The 13,084-nt window shown below is 34.9% G+C and overlaps 1 protein-coding gene across 1 annotated transcript in view; it reads right to left on the reverse strand.

Annotated features, from left to right (window-relative positions):
• Positions 1-13,084, reverse strand: part of SCN8A (sodium voltage-gated channel alpha subunit 8) — a 211,587-nt gene that overhangs the window by 140,994 nt on the left and 57,509 nt on the right. The window contains exon 2 of the mRNA XM_051963581.1: positions 6,934-7,267. Coding sequence (XP_051819541.1) covers positions 6,934-7,209 — 276 coding nt within the window. The 5' untranslated portion in view covers positions 7,210-7,267. The remainder of the gene's footprint in view (positions 1-6,933; positions 7,268-13,084) is intronic.

Genomic DNA, 13,084 nt, shown 5'->3' on the forward strand with positions numbered 1-13,084 from the left:
ACAAAAAGGGCTGCCACAAACAAAACTTGAAATACATTTCAAGCTGTTCATAATTTTAGTAAGCCAAAACACAAAGCAAGAGAAAGGTTCAAGAGAATAACTTTAGCACTTCATTTCTTTCTCACCAAATCAACATGGCTTGCAACCTCACTTATATTGCTGAGTCTTGGATTGCTGGAATAGGGCTACATTAATCAAAGTAAGTTACATTAACTGCTAAACCAAGAAAAATATGTTATTCTCTTCAACTACTCAGTCAAAGAGCTCTAAGTAGGGCACTTTTTTCATTTCTTTATTGGAAAGAGAAATGTAATCATCCTTTATAGAAGAATAACCCATGGTAAGTGATTTACATCAATCTGAAGCAAGCACTAGGTAGTGAATTCTTCCCCTGCCATCAATAAACATGAAAGTTTCATTTACTAATGCAACAGATTGGTCAATTTAATGCAGAGAAAACACCTCAAACCAATGCATTGTCATTCTATAATAAGCGTCAGGGTTCTTGTAAAGATTTTTTTTTTATTGGAGAAACAACTCTCCTACTCATAATTAAAATCTCAGATGGCAGAAAACAGACAGATTTTGAGATAAATTGAATTTTGTCTCAAATAACTGTTAAATGTTGCAGAGGATGATGAAAAGTCCCAAGTTTGCAACTAGAGGGAGAAAAATCTTATGATAAATCTATGTTGATTACACCTAGAAAGATGGTAGGTTTTATCATACTTTGTGTAAATTTCAGCCTGATTAGCATAATAGAAAGATTTGGAGTCAGAATACTTGGATTTGAAAAGCAGGAAAGGAGGAGATGTAAACTGGGGATGAGAGGGAAAGGTGAGAGGAAGTCTTGTGTATTCACATATACACATAAATCTACCTAATAAAAACTTTTCTCTTGTGTGATCTTGAGAAAGTTAAATTCTCTAGATTCCAGTTTTCTTAACTGCAAAATAGATAACCTCTGCTGTCCCACTTCCAAAAAATCATAATTCTCTAGTTCAAAGCTATTACAGAGCTCTGACAGGGAGCCCATATTTCTGCAGATAACTTGAATATTATTCCTAGCAATAAAATTTTCAGGCTATCTGTTCAATCTTAATCATTCTGTTCAATACTTAAGATTCCTCCACTTTTTGTTTTCAGAGGAAAAAAATGCAAAGACTTAACAAATTGCAGGGGTTATTCAGAAACAGAAATCAAAAAGTGGTTCAATTTTCTTGATTGCAAATTCTCCTGACAAGCTATAAAAGAAAAAAGATAAGAGCTGATGGGAGAAAATTGGAGAGAAGGAGAAAAGAAAAGGGGACTAAGGAATGGATAGATAAAATGGAGTAGGTATGTATGACAATTTTGTACTACATATATTAAATACACACATAAGTAAATACATATTATATATAAATATATCTCTAAATATACAAAAGTATCCTTCACTTTATGTAACAGAAAATTCCCTCCCCCCCAAAAAAAGCTGCAAATTGGGCATTCTTAACCTTTTGTGTATAATGAAGCCCTTTGGCAGTTTAAGGAAGGATCCCTTCTCAGGATAATGTTTTTAAATGCATGTAAGATTAATATCAATGCTAGTCAAAAATAAAGATGGCCTTCCCCCCAATGCAAGATTCAGAGCCTCCTAAGAGTTATCCACAGAGTCACTGGTGACCATGGATCTTAGATTAAGAAGCCCTATTGCTATAATAGACTTAGCTCTACTCAACAATACAATGATCCATTTTCCATATACGTGGGATGGAAAATGGAGACTGAATATGGATTGAAGCATACTATTTTCACTTTTTTTTTTTGAGTTTGCTTTTTCTTTCTTGTGGTTTTTCCTTTTTGTTTTGATTTTCTTTCCCAACATGACTAATATGGAAATATGTTTAAAATGATTGTATATGTATAACTTAATTTGGGGGAAGTAAGAGAGGAAAGGAGAAAAAATTGGGGCCTCAAAATTTCACAAAAATGAATGCTATTTTTACATATGATTGGAAAAATAAAATACTATTGAGAAAAAAAAGAAAGATATCAGTAAATAAAATTTTACTGTTGCAAATTAAAATATCACATACTTCAAATACTTCGAAGATCTACATACCTATTTCTCTCATCTATGATGGCATTCTTTCAACACCTTAGTAGTCTTAATGAGTAGATATATCTGGAAAATATATCACTTGACAGTCAATCTGGTGATGAGCTTCTCCTAACTTAACTAACTGGCCTTTCAAGAACTGATTTTCAGTCCACTTGATGAAGCCCCCAGCTTCAGAGGGTTTGCCAGGACTTACCTGCTACTGACTTAGACATAAAGAGATACCACAAAAAAAAAGACACCATGTGACATAAAGAAATACTTCTCCATATAAAGAGACAATAAAATATAAAGTTGTAAACAAAAATATTTTAAATGTATTAGAGAAGTTCCCTACCTAAAGGAACTTGGGAATGAATCTATTGAAAATGTAAATTATAAAACTGTTCTCAATTTAATCTAATTTGGATTATTTGAATATTACACTAATATCTGGTAATACCTTTGTCATAAAAAAGATACCTATACCAACTACTAAATTTAGGAAACAAGACAGGAGCAGGCAAAAAATAGCTGGGTTAAACTGAAATGAGGCACTTAGGGATGGTCTTTATTAAAGCATTGGACTTAGAAGTCAAGAAGTACTGCATTCAAATTGAGCTTCAGATATTTATTACCTATGTGAAACTAGGCAAGTCACAAATCTCTTTATGCCTTATTTTTCTCATCTATAGTTGTGAGGAAGAGAAAATGAAATAATATTTGTAATGTGTCAGAGCACTATGTAAATGCTAGTTACTAGTGTTGTTGTTGTTACTATTATTATTAGCTTTTAATTTCATAAAACTTTATTATTATATATAAATTATATAATAATTTAGTTTATTATTTTCTTTGAGTCTCTTATTATTGAAGTGATTAAGATTCACAAATTGCAGGGGTTATTCAGAAACAGAAATCAAAAAGTGGTTCAATTTTCTTGAAGGAATTTCAATTACCCAAGCAAACAGCTTACTGAATAAAATTTAAATTATTGATTGGAAAGCATTTTTTGATTTTAAAAATCAAGGAAAAATCAATCAAGATTACTATGTGAAACTACACCCAAAGAAAGAACACTGGGAAATGAATATAAACTGCTTGCATTTTTGTTTTTCTTCCGGGGTTATTTATACCTTCTGAATCCAATTCTCCCTGTGCAACAAGAGAACTGTTCGGTTCTGCACACATATATTGTATCTAGGATATACTGTAACCTATTTAACATGTATAGGACTGCTTGCCATCTGGGGAAAGGGATGGAGGGAGGGAGGGGAAAAATCGTGAACAGAAGTGAGTGCAAGGGATAATGTGTAAAAAATTACCCTGGCATGGATTCTGTCAATAAAAAGTTATTAAATTTAAAAAAAAAAAAGATTACTATGTGAAAGGCAAGCTTAGAGGAAATGTCTATACACTGATAAAATTTGAACTACATTATGAAAACAAAGGGGGAAACGCAAGAAAATCAAATTTAAAGATGGTAATTTTAGTTTACTAATATGGCTAACAAGGATTCTAACAAAGCCTAAGTACTCTTAAGACATGGCCTAGATTGAGAGAATCACAGAGCCAAAGTAGCAGGTGAGACTGCACATATAGGAGGAAAGGAGAAAAGAGTTCTTTCTTTCACTGAGAGAAGGCTCATCAAGGGGAGTTTGGGTCTGGAAATCTTACATAAATACTTTCTAACCTTATGATTCTATGACTGGGAGGCTAAATTATTTCCCTATTTTTTTATGCAGATGCCAGTCGGATTGAAAGGAAAGAAAGACATGATACATGGGATCAATAAAGTTTGAAATTAAAGTTTCAGAATGCATAAAGATTTCTTTAAAACAAAAACAGTGAAAGCCCCTGACTTGAAAGTATAATGGAATGGTTACTTGTGAAGACAATTTTGAATGTGATGACAAGGCAGAAAGTAGAAGCTAAATATACAAAACTGCCTCCATGGCACAACTCTGCCAGCATTGAATTTCCCCCAGCCAACAAATGAAACTGGCCAGGGATTCCAAGGTCCACATTCTCTGGCTCCATTTAACAGTCACCACTGCTCAGATATACCACTAACATGTTGCAAACTGAAAGCAGCAGCAGGTTAAAAAACAAACAGTGAAATGGTACACAAAGGAAAGCTGGATTATAGCTATTAATATTTTAATATTTCTCATGTATGAGAAGGGATTTTATGTATTTTATATATGTATGATGTATGAGTAGAAGGAAACAGAATAAGCACTCATATAGCACCTATTGTGTACCAGACACTGTGCTAAAGCGGTTTTTGTTTTGTTTTGTTTTGTTTTTTACAAATATCTCATTTGATCCTCACAATAACCTTGGAAGGTAGATGCTATTACAATCCCCAGCATTCAAAAATTCAATAGGCCGTTATTTGACCTATATTAGATTTTTTGCTGTCTTGGGGAAGGGGGAAGTAAGGGAGGGAGGGAGAAAAATTTGGAACACAAAGTTTTACAAAAATGAATGTTAAAAACTATTTTCACGTGTGTTTAGAAAAATAAAATACTATTGAAAAATAAAAAATTATTCAACTGATACACATGTCAAAACCAGATTGAGTGCACAAGCAGATATGAGAAACCAGTTGAATACTATTGAGATAAAAATTAAAGAGATTTGCAAAAAATCTAAAAAAAAAAAAAAAAGTGATGTCATTCTACTGCTAAAACTGAGTCCTTGTCTTAAAAACTCAAACAACTGTACATTTACCTGGATCAGGACTTTATAACCCCTGAAAACTGAAAAAGAGAGCCAGAAATGGTGAGAAAGACAGAGAGACAAGAAGAGAGGAAGAGGGGAGAGAAACAGACACAGAGAGACAGACACAGAAACAGAGAAGAGAGAATGGAGAGGGGATGGGAGAAAAGAAAAGGAAAAGGTAGAGGAAGAGGAAAGGAGGAGAAAGAAAAGGAAAAGGAGAGAGAGAGAGAGAGGAGAAAAAAGGAGACAGAGTGAATGAGACAGACAAATATTCTAAATAAATATCAGGCAGAAAGATGACTCCAATGGACTTAAGATAGAAGACGCCATCTGCAACTAGAGGAGATTATGGAGAATGAATGTGAGCATATTATTTTCACCTTTTTCTTTTTGTTTGCTTTTTCTTTTTCATGGTTTTTCCCCTTTTGTTCTGATTTTTCTTTCACAACATGCCAAATATGGAAATATGTTTAAAACAATTGTATATATATAATCTATGGCTTGGGGAAAGGAAAGGGAAGGTGAAGGAGGGGAAAAAAATTGGAACTCAAAATCTTATAAAAATGAATGTTTAAAACTATCTTTACATGTAATTGGAAAAATAAAATACTATTGAGAAAAAATATTTTTAAAAAATTGTCAGAACAATCTGACAAAAATTATCAAAATGAAAATCTTCACATCTTAATGCCACAGAACTTTTTTGCCCTATGATAACCTACTTTATTCAACAACACAGAAGGAAAGCTCAAAGGCATTCACAACCAAATTCAAAGTTTTTAAAAAATGAGAATCAAAGAATCTAAGGAATTGGAAGGGACTCAATGGCTACTTGAGAATTAGAAATTTAATCCCTATTTGAAGTCCTTCAAGAAGGAGGAGCCCACCACCTTCTGAGGCAATGCATCTATTTCTGAACAGCTCTAATCATTAGGAAGTCTGTCCTAACCTCAAGCCTAAATCAAGGTTTTTCCCAGTTCTAAACTTTATATCCAAAGAGAACATGTCAAAACCCTCTTTCACAAGCCAGCTGTAAGCCTTCTTTTCTTCAGACTAAATATGCCTACCTCTTTCAATTAAATCTTATGATATGGACTCAAGGCTTTTGATCATCTAGGTTAGTCTCCTCTGGATATTTTCCAAATGATCAATATGCTGTGGTAACCAGAATTAAACATATTACTCCTGTAATGTAGGATAGATATATTATATCTATATATATAGATGTGATAAAGGCAGAGGACAGTCAAAATAGCACCTCCAATTCCTGAGAGCTATGTTTCTCAATGCAGCCCAACATTTTACACTATGGTTCCTTTATATAGGGAGTTTTAATATTACATTTAAAACAATTTCATTTAGTACTTACTCTCCAGAGTCTACTAAAACCTCCAGATCTTTTTTAGAACTAATCCTCCCCCTTTATATTTATGACCCCTCTTACATTTAAGAAAACAATTTCTTGAACCCAGGAGTAAGATTTTATATTTATCCCTATTGAATTTCACTTAAACTGATCCAATTCAGTGCTCTAAACTGTCCCTCCCAACTTTGTAAAATCAGAAAACTTGATAAATGTGCCTTCTATTTCTTTATCCAAGTCATTAATTAAAAAAATATTAAACAGCCCAGAGGTGTTATTATATATCAAGCACACTCAGATCCCTGGTGTCTCTCTACTGGAGACCTCCTGCCCTGCTGACTAATAACTACTACAGCTGAGTCCATTCTGAATCCATCTAATTAGGTTTATCATCTAGTCCATAGAACTAGTGTGGACTTTCTTCACAAGGACAACATGACATACTTTACCAAAAACTTTGCTAAAACGTCGATAAACATTCATTCTTTTATCTACTCATTTAGTAATTGTATTGAAAGAGAAAATCAGGTTAGTTTGGCAAGATCTATTTTTCATGAAGCCAGGATGACTCTGAGAAAATCACCATTTCCCTTCCAGGCATCTATCACCTACATTAGAACCAGGAGAAAAAAAAATGCTTTCCCATCTTTTCCAACCTGAGGCAGAGAGGTTCAGATGCTTTCCCATTCCCATTCCCCTCCACCTATTAGTCCTATCTCCAACCCAGAAATGGGTGTCCAAGGCTTCTCTTCCTCCAACTCACTTTCTGTGTCAAATAGTACGGGTCAAAGTCCTCCAGCGGCACAGCAACAAGGCCTTGGGGGATGTCCCCATAGATGAAAGGCAGACTCTTTCCTGCTTCCAAGTCACTGTTTGGCTTGGGCTTGCTGTCCTCATCATCATCCCGGTGGCTGCCATCCTGCTTTGGTGGCTTCTTGATTTTGTCCTCCGCAATTCGCTTCTCGATGTTAGCCAGGGACTCAGGGGTGAAAGGCTTGAAACTATCAGGGCCTGGTGGTGCAAGCAGCCGAGCTGCCATCTTCTCATCCTGCAGCAGCTTTGTTCGTTAGTTATATTGCATTCAGGACAGGTCAACTCTGGAAAGAACAGGAACACAGACAGCATGAATCAATCACTGAACTGAAAGAAGGCCGTCTTATTCTCAACTTACATCCACACCCTTTGCAACCTGGAAGTGGTATCTTAAGTCCCAGCAACATCAGTTACTTTTTTCTTCCATTAACATTGGCAGTTATTGGAAATAGTATTTGATTCAAAACTTTTAATTATTAAAAGCCCCGTCATCTGAAAAATCTGCATAATTTTTTTAACCTTCCCTTCATAGGAGAAGAGATGTTTGAATTTTTTATTTTTCTCTTATAAATTGTAAATAGAAACTTATTGTGGAATTTGGGTTGATATTATAAAATACATGTTTTAGGCATCTCTGAGCTTTCTTATACAAACTTATGATAGAGCAAAACCACAATGGGGAAAGTCATGATGTGGAAGGGATAACAATACCACCTTTGGGCTTTATTTCTGAAACTTTACACTTATTATTTGTGAAACGTTAGGTCAGTCTCCCAACCCTAATATGGTCCTGAGGTATCCACATGATGAAAATGTGTTATTATTTTCTGTTTTCTTAACAAATGACGAACCAAAAAGAGTAAGAGGAAACTTGCTTATTTGGAAGGTAACTACTGTTGAATTTATCTAAAATGGGTATATATTAGAAATTCCTGCACATAGGGCTCTTATCAAGCATCCCTAAGCAAGAAAACCCATCTCATACACATAAAAAAAGATGGAAGGAATGAATGATAACCTCAACATACATGATGGCTCTGAACCTTTTCTTCTAAACTATGGAATTTGAGCCATCCTTCAAAACTTTGAGACAATTGTAATATCAAGGTTCAGAACTGTGATACTTATGTAACTATCCTTTAAAGATGATTAAGAAAAAAATCAAGATAATACCAACAGTGAATATTCAATTCACGAAAGGTCAAAAAATCATTGAAAACTATATATGAAAGTATAGTCCAAATCATTAATAATAAAGAAAACAGCAAATTAAAACAACTCAGCTTTCATCTCACAATAAGCAAATTTACCAGAGCTGACAAAAAGCAGAAGCTATCAATGCAGAAGGGGAGGCTGATGCCTACTGTGGGTATAGTTATGAACAAGTTCAACCATTCTGAAATATACTTTGGAATCATTCAAGAAATATCACCACAAACTGTCCACTCTGTTTGACCCAACAATCCCACTGTTTGTCATATAATCAACAAAGTCAAAGATGAAAATAAAGGTAGTAGAGACAAAAAGCATGACACTCTTTGTAGCAGCAAAGAACTAGGAAATTGATTGAGGAAAGTAATGGAACATTATTATGTAGTAAAACTGAAGCTTATGAGGGGATTTAGGAAATTATGGGAATTCTCTAATAAACAGAGTGAAAAAAATCAGAAGCAAGAGAACAATATATACAATAATTCCAAATAATCAAAAAGCAATGAAGGAACTGGAGAACAGACAATGAAATTTATCTCCTCCCTCATGAAAGACAAGTAAAGGATGACAAGGACAAAATATTGTATAGGTACATTATGTAAATATTGTACATACATTATCTTATCACTGTATGAGATTTGCTTAACTACTTTTGTTGCAAGAGATGACTCAATCTGAAAGGGCAGAATGAAATTCTTGTGATTTAGAGGGGAAAGTCATCAATAAAACTTTCTGTTTTAGAGATAGCTGGTGCCACAGTAGGCCACTTTAGGCCTGGAGTGAAGAAGGTCTGAGTTCAAATCAGTTTCAGAATTACTAGCTATATGATTCTGGGTAAGTCAATTATCTGTTTCCTTCAGTTTGCTCATTTGTAAAATGAGGACAATAATAGCTCCAACCTCTCAAAGTTGTTGTGAGGCTCAAATGAGGTACTGGTTTAAAAACAACAAAAAAAGGAAAAACACTTAGCACAGTGCTTGGCCCATATATGTGCTATATAAATGCTTATTCCTTTCTTTTCACTCCCTTCCTATATTCCCTTTTAAATCACAGTACAATCAGAGAACTAGCTAGAGATGAGTAGTACTTGATGAAAACTACTCACTAAAAAGAATAAGAAAATTCTAGTTGAAGGATTTAAATTCCCTTCAAAATCAGTTTTTTACTTGTCTATGCTTTTCATTGAGAAAGTGTATCACAGTGTGAACTATATCTACCAACCATTTAACATAGGTTAAAGTCTAGCAGAACAACATTAGGTCCATCTGGATTTTGTTTACAAAGCTAGCACTGGAAAGCTAATAGCAATAACCTATATCAGATTTGCTTACTGTCTTGGGGAGGAAGGAGGTAAAGGATGGGAGGGAGAAAAAATTTGGAACTCTAAATATCACAAAAATGAATAATGAAAACTATCTTTACATATAAATGGAAAAATAAAATACTATTGGGGGAGGGGGGACAAAGAAAACTAATAGTGAGCTCCTTTCTTCAGTGGACCAAAGGATGCATGAATTTAATCAAAATCAAATGGAAAGGAACAAAATGAACTTTATGAAGTGTAAATAAGAGGAGGGGGAAGAAGTGAAAGAAAAAAGCCAATACTTCAACAGAAATTGCCAATAAAGTATGTGCGTAAAAGGAGAAAAAAAAGCCGAAAAGAAAAAAAAAATCACAGGAGTCAAGGCACTAGGGCCACTTGAATTACTAGTATTTCTTTTCTGAGAAGTAGCATGTCTTTAGTGGATAGAGAACTGGCCTTTAGAAGTCAGGAAACTATGGCTTCAAGATATACCTCTGAAACACACTGGCTATGTGATCCTGGCTGAGTCATATAACATCTAAGAGAGCTAAAGATTTATAAATTGTCAAAAACATGCTAACTTGCACTGGTAGAGTAAAGTTCCTCAAGCCAATGAAGTCACAGATCCAATCACTAATTACTGTAATCAACTAACTTTCTGCTGGGAATTACATAGAAAGGACAAAAGTTTCCAGCTCATAAAGTATGTTTATTCTAAACAGTAAGGGCACATGTGATTCAGAAAGTGGAGAATGATTAGTTTTTCAGAACTTCTGTAAGCAACTCCCCCTTCCTTTCCTGGAATTCCATTTCCCCAAAAGTCATTCTATATCATTATGCAGAAAGCATAAAGAAGACTTTATAGTCAGTCACTCCTTAAATTCATCCAAAACTGACACACAGTTGATTCATTCAATCTTGAATTATTATTCTTTCCAAGATCTAGTTTCAAAAATGGAACTGAAACCCTTAGGACATGGGACATAAAAAATGTTTAAGAAATAAAAGTATAAGAAAGTTATTTCATATTTTAGTTTTTTGTCTTGGGAAAAATGTCAACTTACCCATATGTGGCATTATTATATAAGGGTATGAGTCCATTACGCCAATCAATCAAGTTATCCCACCACATTTAACTGCTAAACCCTGCTAAACAAACAGCTAAGCCCTGATAACTTTATCAAGTTAGAACACATCTCAATTGAATCAATTGGTCAATTAGTCCAATCCCTTCATTTTACAGATGAGGAACTGAGGCACAGAGGAAGTAAAATGATGTCTTTAAGATCACACTGATAGAAATTGGCAGTAATCTTTTGGAGCAATTTCAATGGAAGCTCCAAAAAGAACTTAAAGAAACCATGGGATAAAGAGACAAGAAATGGATAAGCCAAAATCCTCATCTAAAAAGCAAAGTAAGAATGAATATATGATAGAATATTAATTTCTTAACATCCTTAAAAAGCCCAGTCTCCATTCAAATATATGATTGTGTCTATCCAATAATCCTAAATTCTTAGAAAAATGGGTAAATGTCTGAGATGAAAATGGTGTAAAAGAAAAAAACAAACTTGGAATGACAGGACCTGAAATCCAATCCTAGATCCACCACGTTTTGTCCCTGACATTTTGGGCAAACCATTTGATTTCCATGTATCTCATGCTTTTAATCTGCAAAACAAAACAAAAAGAAAAAAAACTAGAAGACCCTTGGATTCCTTCTGTCTTGAGATCTCTGATCCTGGGGGAAAGTAATACTCAATCTCTTCAAAATTAAATTCAGTGAGCATGTATAAGCACAAGCAAGAATAGTAAATTATAAAGTTTGAAGATTTCTTCTTTCCCCTTTCCCTATTCCCCATAACTTTTGCCTGATGAAATTCTATTCCCCCTTTACACCTCCTCTATGAAGCCACCCTTGACCCCCAACTCCTCAACACATATATTTAGACAGTAATGATCATTCCCCTCTCAGATACAACTAGAATAGGTCTTGAAGATCTGTGATGACCACGTTAGCACCTTGGATACTTTAGAATCAGCCAGAGTCAGGATAAGCAAAAGTCCTTAATCTTTATTATCTGTTGAAGGGGGAGGCTCAAGAGTGGACACAGCAATCTCCTCTTTCTTCTCCCTCACTGTCCTACTCCACTCTCTAAATCCTCCACCCAATCTCTCTATACACCAACAGATCAAGCCTGCACAGAGTAGTGGGCGGGGCCATTCTTTCTCCAAGCATATGTTAATAGAGTATTGTCCAATTGGTAATTAGCCTTAAGTGCTCGGACTTCAGTACATCAACTCAGTTTCAGCCCATTACAAAGATCTAGACTAAGCCCTTCATTTTAAAGATGGGAAAACTGAGGTGCAGAAAGATTATGTGACTTCCCCAAGACTACACACCCACCTTAGAATACTTGGTACCTCTCCTTCTTAAGAACACATTCTAGTAATTTGCTTATGTGTCATATCCCCATCCTAGGCTATTACATCCTTAAAAGGAGTTACATATCACTTAATCTCTGTCTCTTCTCTAGTTGTTAGCACAATGCCCTTCATAGAGCAGGTTCTGAATAAATATGTGATGAATGAATAAAAGAATAATTAGAAAGAAAGAAAAAAAAACTGTGGCTCTACATTTGTTGTTTTTTTGTGGTGAGCTGCCATTTGTTTGGAGGAATTTTGGTATCTTTTTTTTTTTAATCTGATATTATGAAATATGTCTGTGGCACAGAATTTCTAGTGCACTGAGTTTCTGGAAGTCTCCTTTCAATAGATTTGAGAGACACAAATGATTAAAGACTTGGGGAAGAAATACTAAAAAAGTAGTAGGAACTCAAATAGATCTGGTCAAATTTCAATCATTTTCTAAGAAGATTATCCAAAGGGTAATCCTTTCATACTCAACCAATTCCAGAGTTTCCTCCAAAGAAGTCAATACTATTAGCTTTATTTATCAATCAACAAGAATTTATTAAATGCCTACTATGAGCCAGCTGGGGATACAAAGATAAAACTGACACAGTTCTTGCCTCCAAGGAGTTTATAATTCTGTCAGAGATACAATATGTACATAGATTGGATGTGCAATTTCATTCAAATTGGAAACTCCTGGGTTGGAGGACTATAATCTTAGAGAATTGCCTAGAGCACTGAGAATTGTGATTTGTCCAAGGTCATAGAGTCGGTTCATAACAGATGTGGGAAATCTTCAGGCAAAGCTCGGGTATCTCCTGGTCAGGTATACTGCAGAGGGATTTCTTTGTTTCAGGGGAAGGAAACAAACAGTTATTAAGTATCTACTCTGTGCCAGGCATTGTGCTAAAAGCTTTTATGTACATTAGATCTGGCCTCTGAGGTCCCTTTTAACCTTGATATATTCTGATTTCCTGAGTGAAAACAGAGTAAATGCATGGAGTGTCATGTAGGAGAACAATGAAACTTCAATGACTCAGGGAGAAGCTGACAGCCATACTAGTCTGCCATTCATACCCCAAGTCCAGACACCACCCATGATGTCAACAAAGGATGGACAATGATGACAGCAGAATGGGAGCTGGATCATTTTGGCTGTGGGGCCTGTTCG

The sequence above is a fragment of the Antechinus flavipes genome, chromosome 5, assembly GCF_016432865.1.
Source record: "Antechinus flavipes isolate AdamAnt ecotype Samford, QLD, Australia chromosome 5, AdamAnt_v2, whole genome shotgun sequence".
Lineage (NCBI taxonomy): Eukaryota > Metazoa > Chordata > Mammalia > Dasyuromorphia > Dasyuridae > Antechinus > Antechinus flavipes.